The sequence below is a fragment of the Sturnira hondurensis genome, unplaced genomic scaffold (genome assembly GCF_014824575.4).
Source record: "Sturnira hondurensis isolate 20B ecotype Veracruz unplaced genomic scaffold, ASM1482457v3 Scaffold0004136, whole genome shotgun sequence".
NCBI classification, from domain to species: domain Eukaryota; kingdom Metazoa; phylum Chordata; class Mammalia; order Chiroptera; family Phyllostomidae; genus Sturnira; species Sturnira hondurensis.
In genome coordinates this window covers 29,137,418-29,158,740 of record NW_028076767.1, presented here as the reverse complement: position 1 = coordinate 29,158,740, position 21,323 = coordinate 29,137,418, and the positions used below count along the sequence as shown (strand labels likewise).

The 21,323-nt window shown below is 50.7% G+C and overlaps 1 protein-coding gene across 2 annotated transcripts in view; it reads left to right on the top strand.

The window, feature by feature from the left end:
• Nucleotides 1-6,978: 6,978 nt before the first annotated feature.
• Nucleotides 6,979-21,323, top strand: part of SLC13A3 (solute carrier family 13 member 3) — a 60,306-nt gene continuing 45,961 nt past the window's right edge. The window contains exon 1 of one of the 2 annotated variants that reach the window (XM_037044203.1): nucleotides 6,979-7,136. In XM_037044203.1, coding sequence (XP_036900098.1) covers nucleotides 7,026-7,136 — 111 coding nt within the window. In that variant the 5' untranslated portion in view covers nucleotides 6,979-7,025. Of the gene's footprint in view, nucleotides 7,137-15,049; nucleotides 15,115-21,323 lie in introns of those variants that run through there. The other variant, XM_037044204.1, reaches the window with a different exon arrangement.

Here is a 21,323-nt window from a genome sequence, read left to right as displayed (position 1 = left end):
CTCACAAGCACCTGCTGTCCTCTGTGTTTCTGTGCCTAGTTGCTTCCATCTGCTCCAGGGGCAGGGGGCCTCGCTGGTGCCACTGCCCCTGCCCTAATTTCCGTAGTTAGGTGCCTGGAAAGAAGTGGGTAGTGGTAGGTATTAGTGGGTGCTCTGTAAACATGTACGGGATTGCAGTGAATTCTCTTATATAAACCCAACCTGGTTGTTGGGAAGAAAACCAAGGAGCCACGTGAGCCTTCCCCCGGCTACCACAAACACGTGTGTGTGCGCGCACACACACACACATACACACCTCCACCTACCCTCCGTCTTCCCTGCTGGAGTTCAAAGCTGAGTTGGTCCTGACCTGCAGCTTGGAACAAAAAAACAGTCAGAACCCTGGGAGTCTGGCTCTGATCAAAGGCCTCCTCATGTTTGTAAACCTTCACTCTGTGCCTGGAACAGAGGGGGTGAGAGGATGGCCGGGAACCCAGAGTGAGTCACAGTACCAGGCCAGGGGAGTCCAGGGCCTGCCTGCCTCTCCGCCAGAGCGAGGGAAGACCCTGCAGGGTCACACTGCTGCGTGACCACCCCCAAGGCATTGCAAGGGGGGACTTACCCCGAATGCTGCCTGAGGTCCACCAGTGGGGACTCGCTTCAGTGGCAATATTGCTCTTGGAACTGCAGAGGCCTTCACCAACTGTCACATGGAAGGACGCTGGCCGAGGTACAGGGCTTGGTGAGTACAGTGTGTGTGTGTGTGTGTGTATGTGTGTGTGGTGGGGGATGCAGGCACTGAGAACCCCTCCTGGGAAGGGAAAGGAAAAAACTGGTGCCAGCTCTCCCCTCGTGCTCCCTCCCCCTGCTTCATTTTTCTTCATAGCACCAACCGCCGTGTGGAACGCTAGAGGCTTCACTAAAAGGAAGTGTCTGTAGGAGCAGAGGCTTTTGCCTTATTGGATCGCTGCGGTAGGCCAGCATTCCAGATGGTGCCTGATACACAGTAGCTGCTCAATTAATTTGTGTTGAATGAGTGATACCCAGAATCCTAATGGATGTTCCTGATAACAAAATACGATGATTTAAAGCAGGTTTAATTACTCAATATTTCTTGAACCTCTACTGTGTCCCAGGCTCTGTTCCAGGCACTGGGGATGTGGCCAGAAACAATTTGGACTCTGTTCTCATAGGGTTTAATCCAGCAGGGCATAATTGGAAACGATAAACCATGTTGCAGAGGAAATAGGTCAGGAGGATTTTGTACAGAGCAAGTGAGGGAGGCCGTGTTTCATCAGATTAGGTGATCGTGGAGGCCCCTCTGAGGAGGTGACGCTTGAGCTGAGACCTGAGTGAGTAGGAATCAGCCAGATAGGAAGGTGGGAGAAAGTGAGACCCAGGCAGAGGGAGCAGCTGATGCAAAGAACTTGGCATATTCAGCCCTGGCTGGTGTGGCCCAGTAGTTGAGCGCCAGCCTGAGAAGCAGGTGGCCAGTCTCTGGTTCAACTCCCAGTCATAACATGTGCCTGGGTTGCGTGCCAGTGGGGGTCACTCCAGAGGCAACCACACAGTGATGTTTCTCTCCCTCTCTTTTCCCTCCCTTCTCCTCTAAAAATAAATAAATAATAAATAAAATCTTTTTTTTTTAAGCCCTGGCTGGTATAGCTCAGTGAATTGAGCATGGGCCTGTCAAGCAAAGGGTCGCCGGTTCAATTCTGTTAGGGCATATACCTGGGTTGCAGGACAGGTCCCCAGTGGGGGACACATGAGAGGCAACCACACACTGATGTTTCTCTCCCACTCTTTCTCCTTCCCTTCCCCTCTCTCTAAAAATAAATAAATAAAATGTGTTTTTTTTAAAAAAGAACTTGGCATATTCAAAGAGCAGAGAAAAGGTCACAGAGAGGGTAGTGCACAGTCATTGAGAGGGTGGCAGGCAGCACCTGGTCACTTATGTAAGTGCCCAGCACAGTGCTGGTCACATAGTGAGCCCTCAGGAACTGGGCCGATGACTGCAATCGATACATAATGCATAGTGTACATAGATTGTTATTCACTTATTAAAAATGGACTGTGGTGGAGTAGCAGTGTTTATCGCTGGAATTTCAGCTCTACCATGCACTAGCTGTGTGACCTTGGACAGTTGTCTCAATCTCTCTGAGCCTAAATTGCCCCATCTGTCCAATGGGCATACCTACTAGGGAAAGAAAATAAATGGTAATCAAATCGTCCACTGACTGTGGAAGTTCTTTAAGAATTCCCTCCCAATTCTACTTCCTCTTCAGTGGAAAGGGCGGAGAGACGAAGGAAGTTAGAGGGCCCAGTTTGGGCCCCCTTCCCTCCCGCAGTGCTCTAGGCCATCCCGCTGGCGGGCTCCTGTCTTGCGGACTCTCCTTCCTCTAAGAAGCTCTTCTCCAGGTGAGAACAGTAGTTAACTATTGCTGTGTAACAAATTGCTCTGGATTTAGTGGCACAAAACAACTACTTTTTATGCTCACAGATCATGTGGATCAGAAATCTGGGTGGGCGGTACAGGGTTGTCTTATCTCTGATTGGATAGGGCATCAGCTGAAGAACTCAAAGGTGGGTGTGGCCTGGGGTGGGGACTGGAGTCATCTGAAGGCTGAATCACTCCTCCAGTTCACCATCACTAGCTGCTTGTCAGGACCCTTGGTTTCTCTTTGGTTGGTCTTTCTTCCTGGTTTAGTTTGAATGCCAAATATGGTGGCTGGTTCAAGGGCAAAGGACTCAAGGCTGAGGGAACTGGGCAGAAGCTGCGCCCTCTGTAGCTCAGCCTTGGCAATCTCTAGCATCCATCTACCAGGTTCTGTTCATTGGCTCATCGTAAGCCCCCACCCACTGTCGAGAGGTGAGACAGACCCCACCCCCACCCTGAGTGGTCCAGAACCCCCAGAGTGGGCAGAGTGTGAGTCCGAGGAGCACACCATGCACATCCAGGGTGGAACACTCACTGGTGTCTCCTTGGAAAGTGCCATCTGTAGCCAGCAGAACACTAACTATTGTCACTCATTGAGCACCGACTGTGGGCAGGTACTGTGCTACATGCTTGCCTGTGAATTCTCCAAACATCTCTGTTACTTCCATTCTATTCTCATTCCCATTTCAGAAATGGAAACTGAGGCCCATTGGCATCAAACTTCTTGCCTTGGGCTGTGCAACAAGCAAGTGGTGCAGCCAGAACTTCAGTGTAGCTTCATCTCATGCAGGTGGCTGTTGGAAGGGTTAAAAGAGATTATCCATGGGAAGCACTAGAAACCATGCCTGGCATGTGGTCCATGCAGTGTATGTTCTTGTTATTGCTAACAATATTATTATTACTTTTGAGCCACCGGATCGAAACCTGTGCTCTAATACCAAGTATTATACTCTTAATCTCTTAACTGGTTCCAGAACAAGGAGCCAGGCCAGAGGTGTCCACTCAGGGAATGGACCAGAGTTTCTGTGATGCTAACTGGTCCAAACCCCCCGGGAATAGTTTTTCCAGTTTGGGGTACCCCATCCTCCCACTCCCAGGCTTCGAATGTCCAAAGTACTCTCCCCAGGGCCTTTTCCTCCATCCACTGTTGTCTGATGTGAACCTGGCTGAAACCTTTGATGAAGCTGGCTATTGGGCTAGTTCACAGTCAGGTCCCTAGTCTGAAAGGACATGGGAGAAAGTTTTGGCACAGCCTACAGGGTCCATTGGAAATAACTTACCCAGGGTTCCAGGAATCATGGAAACATGACCCAGCTAGGAAGTGCGCACCCCATCCCTTTCTGGGGCTTTCTCTCACCACCTCTTATCTTCCCGAGTTTCAGACCTTCGCATCCAGGTTTTGGGATTTTGCTATGACATGCACTCTGCCTCAGGGGTTACTTGATATTTTCCTTGGAGGGGCTTCACATTGTAAACTTCAGTGGGTTTAATTTAAAATAAAGATGTTAAAAAATAAATCATGGGCTTTAATAAACAACAAAATTCACTTGCTCTAAGTCAAAAGTAATGATAAGAATAAATAAAATAAAAATCAATCATTACTGTCCGATGTTGTCCAAAGCCTCTGGCTCTCGAGCCTTCTCGGGCTGTTACCAGAGCTGCCCCAGTGCTGAGGTGTTAAAGGGATACAAACACCCAACCGAGACCCTCTTCATGGTGTAATAAAGTTACAGGGAACTGACACAGGGAAAACTTTTCACTCTGTGGGATGAAATGTCATTATTTCAACGCTGTGTGGCACAACAGGAAACAGTCTGTGTTTCTTCACTGGTATGCTTCTCACTGTGAGAAAGATTCCACTATCTCTCTACATCATAGCCCCGGCTTCTCTCTCTCCTGGCCTCATCAGACTGTCAGCAAGGCCTTCCTGCCCTCCTGCCAAAATACATCAAGAATTGGATCATTTCTTACCAAATCTGCCACTGCTACTCCAGTTTCAACCAATTATCATCTCAGCCCAAAGGATGTTTAAATAAAAAGCGTATCCACTAGGAAACTCATCCTAAGGAGCATGTACCAAACACAGCTGATGCTATGGTTAGGGGCAGAAGACCGAATGCTTTCTTCATGAGATTGTGAACCACACAAGTGTCTGTTCTCACACTCTTATTCAGCCATAATGCTTGAGGTGCTAGAAAGTGCAATAAGGCAAGAAAAGTAAATAAAGGGCATACAGATCAAAAAGGAAGAAATAAAACTGTCCTTATTGTAGATGACATGGTTGTCTGGGTAGAATGTCCCAAGAATTTGACCAAAAAAAACCCAAAACAAAAAACTCTCCTAGAAGTAATAAATAAATTGATACAAGATAAACACACAAAATTCAGTTCTGTTTTTGTATACTAGCAGTGAACATGAATGCACTGAAAAATGTAACACATGTAACTCCAACAAAATATGTAGGAATTTTAGCCTAAAAATGCAAAAATGCTGATCAAAGAAATTAAAGAATTCTAAATAAATTGAGAGGCATACCATGCTCATGGATTAGAAGAGTCAACAGAAAAGCTGTAAATTCTCTCCAAATTGATACACAAATTTAATGTAATTCTACCAAGATCCCAACAAGAATTTTTTGTAGATATAGATAGACAGGATTATTCTAAAGATTTACATGAAAGTTCAAAGGAAATACAATAGCTAAAATAATTATATTTAAAGAATAAAACAGGAGGAATCAGTCTCCCCAATTTAAAGACGTCATATACACTGACAGAAATCAAGACTGCGTGGTCTTGCCGGCCTGCGAACCAGAGGATTGCGGTTCGATTCCCAGTCAGGGCACATGCCTGGGTTGCATGCCGGTTCCCTGCAGGCCAACTCCCAGCAGGGGATGAACAAAAGGCAACCATACATTGATGTTTCTCTCTCTCTCCTTCCCCTCTAAAGATAAATAAATAAATAAAATCTTAAAAAAAAAAAAGACTGCGTAGTCTATTGGAGGAGGGAAAGACAATTAGATCAATGGAACAGAATAAAGAATCCATAAATAGATCTATCACACATGTCTGATTGACTTTTGACAAAAGTGCAAAAGCAATTCAATGGGAGAAAAAACCAAAAAACCTTTTTGAACAAATATGCTGCAGCCACTGGTCAATAACAGGAAAAAAGAGAAATAAGGAAAAAAAACCCTCACTCTAAGTCTCTCACCTTATGTAAAAATTAACATATGAACTTAAATATAAAACAAAATGATAAATTGTCAAATTTCTTTTTTAAAAAAAGGTGAGAAAATCTTCAGGATCCAGGGCTATGCAAAGAGTATTATACCAAAAGCATGATTCAAAAAAAAAAAAAAAGAGAGAGAAAGAAAAGAGAAAAAGAAAAAATGGATAAACTTCATTTCACTGAAATTACAAATGTTTGCTTTGCGAAAGGCTGTTAAGAGGAGGAAAAGACTGGGAGAAAATATTTGCAAACGACACATCTGCCAGAGGACCACTACCCAGAATGTATGAAATACAAAGTACCACTGAAAAGGCAACAGCCGAAGACGAATGGCCCAGTTAGAAAATGGCCAAGGACAGGAAGAAATAATTCACCCAGGGGGATATGCAGATGGCCAAGAGGGGCACCGAAAGACCTTAAACATCATTTGCCCGTAGGAAAATACAGATTAAAGCCACAATGCAGCCTGTACACCCCTCTCAAAATGCCTAAAATAAAACCGGCGACAACACCAAACGCTGGCAAGGATGTGGAGAAACTGCATCACTGATAGAAACACACAGCGGGGCGCACTTTGGAAACTCCCGTACAACCCAGCAGTTGGAGTCCCCGCGTTTATCCGAGAGGAAGGGAAGGACTCCTTCAAGTTCGCACCTGCAGGTGCCTCACCCACCCTGGGAGGAAATAAAATTATGATAATGATATTGATACTCGGTCTTTATTATCATTATTATCTTTATTATCATTATTATCAATAATTATATTGATACACGATCTTTCCCACCGAGGGCTTGTTCAGTGCCCAGCACTGTGCTACGGCACTTAAGCACATTATCTCGGTTACACTGTCCCACAGACCTGTCCTCAGTCGGGGACCGACATGATCGTCACTCTCACTCTGGGGGGGGGGGTAAACTGAGGCTCCGAGACCCGTTGCTCAAGCCCACGCAGCTACCCCGTGGCAGACTGAGCCAGGATTTGAATCCTGTTAATATTCTTGAGTGCCTTGGTCCTCAGGCCATCACTATCACACATTTCACGAGCTAATAAACAGCGACGAGGAAAGATTAAGCCAGTTGCCCCAGGTCACAGAACTGGAAAATCGTCGAGGCTTCCACCCGAGGCCAAAGTGCCTTCAGGGCTGGAGTCCGGTGCCTAGTTATGGTGCCTAACTCTTAACTTTTCTGGCCTCTTTCACCCAGTCGCGGGACTGGGCGTGCGGAGGGCGAGCGCCACCCTTTTTCTCCGAGGGTAGTAGGGAGAGATGGCTGGTCCCCAAGCGCAGTCCCCTCCCCGGCCCGCCCCCCGGCTTTATTAAAGGGGCCCGTGGTACGGGATCCTGCAGTACAGGCCGGCCTGCTCCCCCGCAACTGCACAGATGGCGGCGCTGGCGGCGGTGGCCAAGAAGCTGTGGAGCCGGCGGCGGCTGCTGGTGCTGCTGGTCACGCCGTTGGCGCTGCTGCCGGTGGTCTTCACCCTCCCGGTCAAGGTAACGCCTCCTCCGCCGGTGAGCCCCAGTCCCGCCTCCGGGGCAGCGCCGCCGGTGGGACCCTCTCTTCCCAAGCCTCCGCGAGCTGAGAGTGGAGACCAATGAGGTCCTAGTCCAGGCAGGTTTCACCAGTTCCCCCTCTACCCTCTCCTACCTGATGCTCTGAACGCCCCCACCGCTCCTACCCTCTCCAGGCTGCTCCTTGGAGCCGGAATCCCACCCAGCTTTCTGGATGTTCTCGCCTTTCCGGGGAGGATTTCTCTTTTGGAGCTCAACTATAGGCTTGGCTGCTGTTTGTGGCCCATTTCCTCGGTGATCACAATGAACACTTAGTGAAGGCCAAGCTGTGTGACCTGGGGCAAGTCACTTAACCTCTCTGGGGGAAATGATAGTGCCAACCCTTAAGGTTGTAGTGAGTATTAAATGAGGCTATGGTCATGTGCCAGGAAAGCATAACGAGGTGCTATTTTTATTGTTGACATTATCACATATGTCCTCATTTTCCCCCTTTGCCCACCTCTGCCCAGCCCCTGACCCGCCTTCCTTCTTTCTGTGTCTGTGGGTCATGCATACTGGTCCTTTGGCTAATCCCTTCATCATCTTTCATCCAGTGCCCCCTCCCTGCTCCCTTCTGACAGCTGTCAATCCGCTCCATGCTGAGTGAAACAAGCCAGTCAGAAAAAGACAAATACCATATGATCTCACTTAGGTGTGGAATCTAATGGGCAAAATAAACTGAGCAACTACACAGAAGCATAACGATGTTTCAGTGGTGTATACAATGGTGGTCCCCTGAGATTACGATGGAGCTGAAAATTCCTGTTGCCCAAGTGACATGTGGCCACCCTGGTGCAATGACACCCGGGCCAAGTTCAATACACATTTACTAGGAGCAAGGTCAGACGAGCACCAGATTTATTGGGGTGATTACTTCATAAGTCTAATCACCGGCTGGTACACCTGAAACAAATATAATATTGAATGTCAACTGTAATGGGAAAATAAAGACATTTTAAGAAAAGGAAGGATGGAATGAGATGAAGCGTGTAAGGCAAAGCTTAGCCCTGCGCCTCGCTCCTACTAAGTGTTTGCTGAACTTGGCTGCCCCCATCAGGCAAGGCACCTGGATTACGACCCACCATTATTAGGCACTTACTGTATGCCAGGCCATGTAGCGCTGAGCTTTGCCTTACAGGCTTCATCTCATTTAACCTTTTCATTAAAATGTTTTTATTTTTCAGTTACAGTTGACAGGCAATGTTATGTGAGTTTCAGGTGTACAACCCGGTGGGCGATAAGACATTGATGTAACTTATGAAGTGATCACCCCGATGAACCTGGTGCCCATCCTCACGCGTTTGTGGAGATGCGGGGGTAAACAAGCCCGCCGCACTGCCTGTCCCATGAAAGCACAGAACGTGCAGTTACGTGCAGTGTGCGATGCTCGACAGTGCATGACTAGGGTGCTGGCTGACGCTTTGCTGTTGTCAACGTACGAAACGTCCAAACCCGGGGAGAATTTCTGTGGGTTCGTTCGGGCCGAACTGATGACAACGGCAGGGAAGCAAGATCTCAGTGGACTGAGAAAAGGCTGGAGGGTGGCAGTTTCCCAGTTTGTTTTATAGATTAGGATCAAAGGAGGGGGCAAGGCAGGGGCCAGGGGGTGACTGGTGGTGGATTAAGGCGGTGGGAGGGAGCAAAGCAGGGGCGTCTCTGAGATCGGATAAGGATGGGAGACTGCACCTCTACCGGGTGGGTCAGGACAGTGAACCACGCACGTTTCCAGCACGTAGCGATGGTGTGTGAGGAACAGGATATCAGGAGGGGTCCTGGGGTCCCCTGCTCTGGCGGGATATTGTGCCCTGAGGAGTCTGGGTAAAAAGGGACCACTCCAACATCCCAATGGCCTGTTATTGTAGATGCAAAAAAGACAACAGTCAAGGACCCCGGGCCCAGGACAAGTCCACCTGCCCTGACTCACATCTGGTTAGGAAGTTTTACGTTCAGACCATCCCATGAGATTACTTTCGGTCTCTGAGTTTGTCAGGCCCACTATGCAGGCCTCCCCTGAGCTCGTCAGGTGCGGGATGTGGCCCCCTTTCCCTCCACACTCTACTGTACTTTTCATTGTTATTTTTATTGTTATTTCTACTTACAAAAGCAAAGTTTGCTGTAAGCGGTAAGCCCTGTTATCCCGGCAGCAGCTTCCCACATCACATGCGTACAATCTTTTGATTGTATAACATCCTCACGTGCTTCATTTAATCTCCCCCAGCTTGGTACACTACCCTGCTCCACAGGTTTGTAGCCCAGGAGCAGTAGGTTAGACCATGCAGCCTGGGTGTGTTTTGTGGACAATATTTCCACGGATTGGGGTGGTAGGGGTTGGTTTCAGGTGATTCAAGAGCATTCCATTCAAGCTCACTTTCTGTTGTGCGGCCAAGTTCCTGACATGCATGGACCGATACTGGTCTGCGGCTGAAGTTGGGACGCTTGGGCTAGACCATCTCGGTTTGTGTAAATGCACTTGGTGGTGTCCGCGGGGTGATGAGATTGCCTGAAGATGTATTTTCTCCCATGGTTAGGTGGCACATGACTGTATATGTAAATCTCTTAGCACTGAGCCTGGTATGCAGTAACTGCCTAATAAGGCACTGGTGGGTCTTAATCCAGGTGCCTTGTGCAATGGGGGCAGCCAAATTTAACAAACACTTACTAGGAGCCAGGCACAGGGCTAAGCTTTACCTTATGTGTTTCATCTCATTCCATCCTTTCTTTTATTAAAAGACGTTTTTATTTTTCGATTACAGTTGACATAGAATATTATACTAGTTTCAGGTGTACAACCCGGTGTTAGACATTCATATAACTTATGGAGTGATCATCCTGTTGAATCTAATACCCATCAGACACCATACAAGGTACATATTTATTACAATATTACTGACTATATTCCCTGTGCCCCATCCCCATGACTATTCTGTAACGTCCAGTTCGTACTTCTTAATCCCTTCACTTTTTAGTCCCTTTACTTTTCCAGTGCCCCTTCCAGCGAGAGGATTATTTACCTCATTTTTCAGAGAAGAAGAGCGAGGCTCAGAGAGGTGCAGTGACTTGCCCAGAATCGCACAGCCAGCAGAGTGGAAGGTTTGGTCCCTAGCTTGTCAGAATGCAGAGCCTGACACACTGAGCTATTTCCAGACTCTCAAAAGAAAAGTCTTGAAGATCAAAGGCTGCAGGATGATGCTGAGAGTGTCGAACGAAAATCACTACCTACGGGGGCCGGAAGGAGATGCTACAGCAGGTCTCTGTGGCAGGCCCCTCACTTGTGCCCATTCCCTCTGAGGCACCCTGGGAAGACCCTGGGCTCATAAGACAAGGCTTCTACTTCCAGGAAGTTGCTTCCCCATCCCCCAGTGAGATATTAAATGTTCATAAAAGTAAAAGTAATGAGAGGGTGTCATTTAGTGCACTACCCAGCACCTGCCAGCACAGGGACAGGTGTTCAGAGAGAAGTGCCTGGAGGAAGGGACCCTCCTGGGGCTTCGGGAGTGAGGAGGTGATACCAGGTGGTGCCCAGGAGACTCAGAGCTGCTACACAGCGAGTCCTTTAGTGCGGAATTGTCCAACTAGACTTTGCAACTAGACTTTCTGGACCGGGAACAGAAGAACAATGAATGCGAATAGAATTAGGTCACTTTTTCAAAAAGCACTCCGTCCTAGCCACTCGCTGGTCTCAGGATCTTGGACCGACCTCCTTTCTTTTAAGGCTCTCACTCTCCTTGCCTGTAAAGTGGGGCGATCCCCGTCCCTGGTGCGAGGATGGATGGGTCTGCAGAGCTCCAGGGAAGAAATGATAAAACACGCACAAGGTCTCTCTCTGCAGCAAAGGGTTCTGGAAACTTTTTTCTCTGCTTTGCCCTCTAGCAAGATCTTTGAACTCGGGAGCAGATCCAGGAGTTACAGGGCCTGAAGTCCAAAGTATTCGAGGGGCTCTGTTTAAGAACAGGCACGCAGATTTACAAATGCACGGTTGAGTGTGGAGTTTGGGAAAGGAGTGTGAAGCTCCGTTAGCTGCGCAGTGGATCCGCGTCCCTGTGAACCCCCGGCGTGCAGGGGTAGCAGGAGTGCCTGTAACCCCCTGCGATGGCGGTAGCTTGATGAGCAAGGTGTTTCATGGAATGCTTCACTCTTACTGCTTCCAGGCACTATGCTAAGAGCTTCACAGGCGTTGTGCTATGTAACGTCCACATAGCCAGAAGGGCAGCTGCCATTAGCTTTCCTATTGAAAATGGAAGCTCAGCAAGGTTGGGTGACTTGCCCAAGGTCACACAGCCTGTACGAGGCCAGATGCAGGGTCTGTGCTTCTAATCATTGCACTTTCTACTCTTCCCTTCGTCATAAATGAATGGGAACCTCTCCTGGTCCCCTGGTGGGGACCTTCTGGTGGCCCTAGATGTCACTGCCTCTTTACATGGCTGGCTGACAAACAGATAAGGAGGGAAGTCAGGCTTCTTGGGAGATCTTGGCCCCTGTCCATCAGCATCTTTGAAGCCCCTCCTCCATATATATATATTTTAGATATTAACAACTGACCTGTTTCTCAACCTAATGCACGCTGTGAATAAAAACATCCCGAGAGAGCATTGAACAGAGAACACAGCTGTTTTTATTGATCCGTGACATACATTTGAAACAAACAGAGTGGGTTGTTTAGGCAAACACAGCTTCAGAACAATCTGTGTGATCTTACTCACTTTCAACCCTGCGATAACTCTTCCAAAGCCTATTGGTTTGACAATATGCTGACTGTGCAAATGGAGCTTCAAGGCCAGGGTCCTCAGTGCCCACCCCCACCCCCAACATCAGATCGCCACTTCTAAGCCTCGCACACCTAGAGATTCTGGAAGCACCAATGCAAGTCATATTGCACATATGGGTTCCCCAAAACTTATGCAAAATTGGGGGAACTGCAGATATCAGGTCAGGAAAGAGGTTTGAGATGTTTGGGCGTTTGCCCTTGACCCCTGTTTGGGTCCTGGTTTTCCACGCCACTGTGGCTCTGGGGTCCTAGGAGTCTGATCAGTTGAATGGGTTGGTTCTCATGTACCTGGCCCATGGCAACAGGTGAGCTGGTCTCTGGGAAGGCTGGGGTTAATCTGAAGGGCAGATGGGTGGGGGGAGGAACAATCTCACATTTGTCCTCCTGGCTGGAAACGCTGTCAGCGGGGATGAGAAGGAGTGGGGTGCGCTTCTGGAATGCAGCGGTTGCAATTTCCAGCGCCACTGGGGATCGGGCTTTTGCTATGAAGAATGCTGGAGACTTGGGAAGTCGGGATGTTGCTGGGGGGACTGGCCTTGGGCAGCTAGTGGGGACAGACGAGACTACCAAAGCAGGCTGGCGAATAAGTGCCAGCCCCGTGTGTTTGCAGAGAAGGCTTGCCACCTTGGCCGCCTTCCACCCACCGAAAGCAGATTTAGCCGGACTGACCCTCTGGCGAGTTCTGACCGTGGGTGCCCCCCGGTCATTCTTTCTAAGGATGTTCTGAGGAGGAGGAGTTTGGGGGTGCTCCAGGCAGGCCTGCTACAGAGTGTTGTGCAGCCTGTGTGTGGCACAGGGGCCTGGAGGAGGCAAAATGAATAACTCCACCTCAAGCCAAACCTCCACAAGCAAAACCACGCATCCCAGTGCCAGGCTGGATCCACCCGAGGGAGAGCCCCCTTTCCCAGTTGGTACAAAGGCAGCAGCAGACTTGTTCTAGGGGGGTCTTTTTAGGGAGTGGTAGTGCACCTGTAAGATCAGAGACCCGCTTCTTTGCATTTGCCTGATTCTTGGGTGGGGGCATTTGGGAAGGGTGACCAGGAGAATGGTCATTTCGTTCTCAGTTTTGAGTGTTTGGGATCAGAGCCCGAATTCTCATTCCACATACTTGTTCTGTGACCTTGGGCAAGTCGTTTTACTTCTCTGGGCCTCAGTTTCTTCATCTATAACATGGTCATAATATTAGCTTCCTCCTTGCTTATTATTTGGGCCCAGCGAAGTCGTACATTATGCCTGCACCGTAACTTTTTGCATTTTTATTCAATGCTCAATGTAAGTTCTGACTCTCCCATTCTGCAGATGAGGAAACTGAGACTCCGAGAAGTTAGTGTGGATTTGATTTGGAAAGACTCGGGTTTGAGTTGTGGCTCTGAAACTACGAGGCAAGGGAGCCTGACTTGGCGACCTCACACTTGTGAGCCTCGGCTTCCTCATTTGTGAAATGGGGAGGGTTTACACCCCCCAAAGAACTACTCAGAGAAGCTACAGAAATTGTCCGGTGCAGTGCCAAACATTAGTGGGAGTTTTTAGTAATAATAACCCCTCATTTCTCCCATTTATCTTATGTTATTTTAGATGCCTTTCACATTTTAGGTCATTTACCTTTCACCTACGCCATAAGAAGCAGGAATAATAATTACCCTCATTTTTCCAGATGACAAAAGTGAAGCACAGAGAAGTTAGGTAGTGTTCCTGAGGTCACACAGCTACTAAATATTAGTTTGATATCTTCTCTTCTCTTGGTCCTGGGTTTTAGCAGACAGGCTGGCTAGGGTTCTGAGAGCCCTGTGAGTCTTCCCCTAATATGGGTGTCCTCCCATCCCCCCAAAATGATAAGCCCAGCCTTGTGAATCAAACATCTTCTCTGCCCAGACACTGCCTAGTGCTTTTAACCTGTGTCATTTCCTTGAACCCCAGAGAACTGGGACAGGGGTGTTGTCCACATGCACCCCCCAAATAGCGTGGACTCTGATTTTGTTTTCATCATCCAAATACCACCCACAACATTCTGGCCAGATCCTCTTACTACTTAATTACATGCACCTTCCTATGGTTTACTCATGTTTTATGTTAATTCCTTACTGCCCCTGCTTCTTAAAAATACATAAATACGATGACTTGGAAAAAAGTTTATGTCCATACCGTGTAAGGAAGACCAGGATCACGAACAACTAATAGAAGAAAACTAGCAATACGGAAATAAATATCCTGTGCTGGTTAATTCTGGCTACATACGGCTACCTACAGCCTGCTTGGGGCTGGGGGCCAGAGACCTGCCCCTTTTTTTGTTACAAAGGGAAGGATGTGATCAAGAGAGGTGTTAAAGATAAGCCAGTACCAAACTGAGACCGTGTTTTGGAGGGAAATTGAAGAAGGAAGCAGAAAGGGAGTAACGTCCACGGTCTTGACTATCCTTGACTGTCCAAGCCTCCCACAGCTGGCCCCCCTTCACTGCAAGAAATACTGGACTCGTGGCCCGCCTCTGTCCAGCAGGGTCCAGCAGAAGGAAGGCCTGCTGAGTGTAGTTGGTAGGGCAATAATATGGGTGTAATAAGTCATAGTTTTAATTTGCACATTTCACCTAAAACGTCACAGGGTGTGCTTGTGCTATTGTAATAAAAAGGGGGCACTATTTGTGCTGCATCCTGTATCTCTGTATCCTGTTTGGAGATGTGTGGGGTTGGCCCTCTGCCTCGTTTCTTGATTTCCTTGTCTGTGAAACAAGAGGGACACCTAGGTGACCTACTTTCCACCATGCCCCTTGGTGTCTGACAAGTGAAGGCAATCTCTTGGCCTGGGATTGTCCAAACAGCGGCCCACCAAAGATGCCCGTGTCCTACGGGATGGGTGGATGTCACCTGACATGGAAAAAGGGACCTTGTACATGTGATCGAGGGAAGGAACCTCAGACGCAGAGATGATTCTGACCATCTGGGTGGACCAACATAATCACATGGTCTGTACAAATGTGAGGCATGAAGGTCAAAGTCAGAAGGGAATGTGAGGTGGGCCCACAGCCAAGGAATGCAGGCGGCTTCTAGAAGCTGCAAGGCAAGGAAAGATTCTCTCCCAGAGCCTCCAGAAGGAGCCAACCCTGAGGACACCCTGACTTTCACCTGGAGAGAATGATTTCAGACTTCTCTGGCCTGTAAAACTGTAAGAGAATAACGTTGAGTTCTTTTGGTTCTTCTGACGTGCGGAGCTGGTTCCTGCCTCGGGCCTTTGCACTTGCTCTCTGCCTGAGTGTTACCTCTGATCTTCTGCGGCTGGACCCTCTGGTCATCCCTAAGAACACTTGCTCTCCCCGTCCCACAAAACGCTCTTTAAAACAGCCTCCTGTTTTTATTTCCTTTGTGGCATTCACCCCAAACTGAAATGATCACTATTTGTCCATCATCTGCCTCCCCCCATAGGGCTGGGGGCGCCTTAAGGGCAGGGCCCATGTCTGTCGTGTTCCCTACACCTAGTACCTAGGTGCAGCCCTGGTACCTAGGTGCAGCCCTGGTACCTAGGTGCAGCCCTAGTACCTAGGACAGCGTGTGACACAGAGAAGGTATTCAGTAAGTAGGTGAATGAACGAATTTGAACTTGAACCCAGGTAGCTCTGATTTCAGATGACATGTACTTTCTAGAAGCCCAGACTGTGGCCAATTCATGAAAGATTTGAGCTGGGACCGGTGTTGCCGGCCCTCTTATCTCTCAGCTGGGAAGACGGAGGCCCAGGGCGGATGCAGAGGGACTTCCGCAGCCTCCTGCAGCCAGGTGGTCCCAGAACCCTCCCCGGTGCCCCCACCATGCTCTCTCTCCCCACCGGGTTTGACCTGTTGCCCCGTTGGTTTCGGAATGGCTCCTCTGAGGCCCCGCCAACTTTCCGCTGTCTCAGAGCTCCTGCCAGGTGTGTAAACAGGCCAGCGTGCGTGATTCCCGTGATGCAGCAGGAACCAGGATTGTGTGTCCTAACCCGACACAACAGGACAGTGCCCTCTGGACTGATGAGTAGCATTTTTTGACACCCCCCCAGACACTGAAGACACAAAGTCAGCACCCTAGACAGGCTCGACCTGGCCGGGGCCTGGAACGAGTCACACACGTGTGCCCGAATGGCTCGCTCCAGCTGAGACCCATCAGGGAAGAGACACACAAGGCCACGCAACCTCCTGGCAAGTCACTGCCCTCCCCAAGCTTTGATTTCCTCATCTGCAAAGTGGACCTAATGAAACCTACCAGCTGGGAAGACTTGAAAGTGCCTGGTGCAAAGTAGGTGCGCAATAAAAACCCTGCAGCGGTGCTTTCATCTGCAAAATAGGGGTACCAGGCTCCTGGCTCTATTTGTCCCTGAAATTCACAGGGGGAAGGGCAGCCAGTTCACCTGTGCCAGAGGGGTTGGGGGTACTGATGCTCAGAACAGTGGTCCCAGCTGGTTAAGGACATTGGAAAAGGGCTGGGGAAGCCAGCATGCCCCTGCCAGCCAGCCCACCGCTCCCCCTGCCCAGTCCCTTTTCCTCAGTTCTCCCAACAGTTATCATTGGCATTAGCCCATCCTCATCAGCAGTCTGGGCTAAAAAAGGAATTTGATTTCAACAGTATTAAGCTCTCCTGCAGGAATGCATTGGTCCCTGGGAGGCTGCAGGAAGTGAATTCAAGTTCATTGATGTCCCGGGCCGCGTGCCTTATCCATGCCCTCTCCTCTGTCCCCCAAGAGGCCTCCTCAGAGCCAGTCGACGCCTCTCTAGCACTTAGTGAGTGTCAGGCATGGTTCAACACACCTGAGATTGGCTTGCTAGGTGTGCGCCCCACACATTCACAGATGAGGAGCCTCAGGCTCAGACTGGTTTAGTGAGGTGCCCAAGCTCCCAACCCTAAAAGTGGCAGGGCTGGGATTCAAAGGCTGGCATTCTAGCTCCAGAGTTTGCGCCGTCTACCATTCTGAGCAACGCAAGGGGGATAGACCCATTTTTGCAGGTGAGGAGGCTGAGACTCAAAGAGGTGAAGCCGCCTGCCTTGCCCCTCACAGCCGTTGAATGGGTAGTGGGGCTGCCGTTCAAGCCCACGTCTGCCTCCACAGTCCACGGTTCAGTGGAGGCTGGATGGGGTGGGGACAGCCAGGAACGCTTCTCAGGGGAGAGACATGTTGTTCTGACACTGTTTGGAAGTCTCAGAGCTCACTGAAGATAGGATCTAACGTGGGTGGTTAAGCATGGTGGAGGGGAGCTTGGGTTTGGCTGCTTCGGTGATTCAAATCCTGGCTTTCTAATATGCTGTGTGACCTTGGGCCAATCTCTTAACCTCCCTGTGCATCAGTTTCCTCATCTGTAAATGGGTATGATATAATTGATGATGCTTGTAAAGGGCTGAACCAATGTGGGCTGCCTTCCTCCACGGACAAATCACCTACTGTGGGAAATGCTGGAAATCAGTGGTTCTGAAGCATTTTGCTCCTTGGGGGGCGTCTGCCAAAGTCTGGAGACATTTTTGCTTGTCACAATTGGCAGGGGGAGGTTCTACTGGTGTCTGGTGGGCAGAGGCCAAGTGTGATGCTAAACACCCTACAACACACAGGGTGGCCCCACAGAGAATCCTCAGGCCCCGATGTCAGTGCGACCGAATGTGAGAAGCCCTGTCCTGAGTGCGTTCGTTCTGTTGGTCCCCCAATGAGGCTCTGGGCCAGGCCTCTTCTGTCAAGGAGACTGAGGCCCAGGGAGGGGTGAGCTTCCTGTGGGCACACAGCCTGGCAGAAGGCCCCACAGAGCGGACACAAGTTGGAAATGGAGGGAGCTCCAGGCAAGACAAGCCACCACCCCTGGCCTCCTAGCTTGACTCAGAGGCCGACTTCGGGCTCCACTGGCCAGAGCTGACCGTCCTCTCTGCCCTCTGGACTCACAGTGGGAGGGAACAGTGCCTGTCCCTTGCTTGGGTGAAGAAACAAGAGAAGCCCTTGTTCACTGCCACCCACAGCCCCGATTGTCCCCTCGCTTTCATGAGCTTGCTAACACCTTTCTCTCATGACAAGCTGGCTCTGGAGGTCTGGGGGTGAGGGAGAGGGGGCAGGAACATTCTTCCTGCTCCTCGTAACCACTTCCCGCCCCTTTCGTTGCCCCCTGGGAGTTCTCTGGAACGGGCTGGGAAAGGGACCAAGTTTACAGCAGGCTTCCCGAAAATGAAGTGCAGGCAGTTTACTGAGAAGTAAGTGTTGGGAGTGTGGTCTGCTCAGAGCAGGGGGTGTCCGGGCCTGAGGGAGCCTGGCAGGGGGCTGACGCTGTGCCCTGCCCGTAGCCCAGTTCCCACCTCTTGTTTGGGTGGCGGGGAGAATTAAGGAAGTCCGAGACCTGTTCTGAGAGGACCGTCTCATCCCCGCTAAACTGGTGGGTGCTAAGATCTGGCTTCGTTTTCTGCTTCTGACCTTGTTCTGTGGGAGTCCAGGAAGGGGGGGTCTGCCCCAAACAACCTGAGGAGGGGCAGCAGCATTATGAGTGGGTGAGCTCTAGGACCAGGCTTCCTGGACTCCAGTCTTGCTCTTCCACCTCCTGGCTGTGTGACCTTGGGCAAGTTACTTAACCCCTCTGTGCCTCAGTTTCCTCCTCTATAATATGAGAACATTGACAGGACCCACCTCATAGGAGTGGGGTGAAGAACTCCAAGGGTCAGGCCTCAGCAGCAGGGGCCCACTCCCTGTCACTCACCAGCCTTGTCAGCTCCCAGGGCCCGCTGGGACAGGGTTGGGGAGTGAGGAACAATGGTAAACAGCAGAGAATTGAAAATGCTGGGCAGGGCAGACCCCCAGTGCCTGAGAGAAGTGAGATGGAGCGGCGGGCACTCAGGATGTGGCCTCAGCTGGCCCAGGACGGATCCTGGCTTGGCCAAGCACTTGCCCTGTGAGGGGGAGCAAGGCACTTCCTCGCCAGCCTCGGTTTCCTCATCTGTCTCACCGGCCTGCCCACCTCGTCCTCGTGGGTCTGTGGCGAGGGGCCAGGGAAGCCGAGCGCTCTGTGGACAGCCAAGTGCCCTTCAAGCAGGAAAGACATAGGAACCTTGCCCGTCGTGTTCATCACTGAACTCCCAGCACCCGGCCCCAAGCACATGCCTAAGAAATATTCCCAGAATGAACACAGAATCGAAACAGATATTTCTTCGGTGTTCACGCTGGGCACTGACCACAAGTGGTTAATACAGTCAGTCCAAAAGTATTCATTGAGCACCTATGACACTCCATGTACTGTGATTCTTGGGAGACGTGGCCGTGAACCCAGTAGTCACAAGTCCTTGTACTTATGGAGCTGACCTTCCAGGGGGAGACATTAAAAACAAGTGCACAGATGAATGAGACCTGGTGGTGTGTCCGATGGCGGTGAGTGCCATGGAGAGTAAAACCAGAGAAGGGGGAGGCGAGTCAGGGATGGGGTGGTGCCATTGCAGAGTCAGGAAGGTTTCATGGGAAGGGGACCTTTGAACGAATAGTTCAAATAGATGACATTTCACCTGCACAGCTCACAGAGGGAGCCCTGAGCATGCGCAAAGGAAGAGCACTTTACAAGTGCAAAGGCCCTGAGGTAGGAGTGGGCAGGTGTTCAAGAAACGTCCAACTTATTCCTGAGCTCTCATCAGAGCCCCTCCGGGAGCTTGGGGCTCGCCTCTGGCCCTCTGATCACAGGGCAGAGAAGTTCGAGAGCCTAGATGGGATTCAAAGGCGGACCCCACCCTGATGCCTTGAGGCTGGATTCCGCTTCCACCAGAGAAAGGCCCCCACGGGTGTGGGAGAGGCTCTCAGGAGCAGGGGAGGTGGAAAAGCCCTGAGCGGGGCTGTAAACACACTGCTGGGAACCGAGGCCCAGAGATGGGAAGGAGCACCCCAAGGTTGCACAGCAAGGGGCCTCTTTTTCAGAACAACGTGTTCTATCTGCCTGGGGCTGAGCCAGGCTGCTGGGGGCTCCCACCCCCTGCCACCCACTGACCTGGCTCAGGAATGATTAGGGAGGCCTGGGCAGCTGCAGCATGTGATCCACCCCAGGAACACTTTTAATGAATGGCTCCGAGAACCTGAAGTTGCACTTGAACTTGTACATCCTCTGCTGATGAGTCCAGGGGACTAACACACTCTAGTCCAGAGGTGGGGGGTGGGGTGGGGGGAGGACAGGGGAGCTGGCCTCAGAGGTCTCCTGGGGCAAGTCGCCCTCTTTACTTTCTCCTCTTTACCCCCTTGAGTCTCGGGCCCAAAGGCAGACAGGTGGCCTCTAACTGCTTTCTCAGAGAGTTTCAAGGGTAGCGGGAGCCCTGGCTGGAATTCAGACCAGATTTCTGGGTGGCCTCAGTTATTTTCCTCTGGGTCACCCTGTGCTCGTTTCTGGCTTACCCCTCCAACCCCCAGTCTCCTCCTCCGGAGCGGGCACCGTAAAGTTGGCTCTGCTGATCTTCAGGACCCAGAGGGGATGTGGAAGGGCCTGTGAAGTGCTTTTCTGTGGAGTGTCTGTCCTTTCATTGTCTTTGATAGAACCTACCAGGGAGTGCGAGGAGCAAGAGTCACACTGTGTGTCGAGGGCTGAGCCCGGCGCCTGCGCACAGGAAGTGCTCAGTAAATGCTGGCTGTTCCCATCACTGGTATCCTCATCCCTGAGCTGCGCACTAGGGCCCACGACTGGGACTAGGGCCCTGGGCTTAGACCACATGGTGGGAACCACAGCTTCATCTCCGGCTAGAAGCGCATGCGGATAAAAGAGCTGCCGAACCTCGCCGTGCCTCAGTTCCTCCTTTCTAAACAGGGTCATATGAGGAGTAGGTGAGCTGGTGCATGTCGAAGGCGCGGCTGGGCGCCCGGCCAGTGTACGCCCTCAATAAATGGTAGCTTCTTTATTCTCAGCTACCATTCGTATCGGAGCTGCCTCGCGGGGCTGCGGGTGGGGTTTTAACAAGGGAATCCACAGGAGCCATGCCTGGTGCATAGTGAGCATTCAATGCCTGCAGCCGTCTCCACTGGTGGCGCTGCTCTGGGGCAAGGAGGGAGCCTGGCCTCAGAGAGTGGGGTGGGGGGGACAGTGCTCCCAGAATCACAGGGTTCTCAAAGAAGGGCCATGCTCCCTGTGATTACCCTCCCAGTTCCCTCGGGTGGCGCAGTGTGCATCCTAATTTAGGGATGAGGGCACCTGTCAGTCCAAAGCTCGCAGCTTGTGTGTGAGTGGTCGACAGGATTGTGCCCTTTCTCAGGCTCCCAGTGGCCTGAGCCTCAGCCGGCCTCATTGAACTCCCTTTGTTCAGGTGGAGGCCTTGGGCCGAGTTGCCAGGTGGCCTCTGCAGAGACGGGGGTTCTCTGCAGTTGTCTCCTCTCACCAGGCCGGGTCCTTCCCCTGGGTCTTCAGTGTGTGTGCCCCGGACTC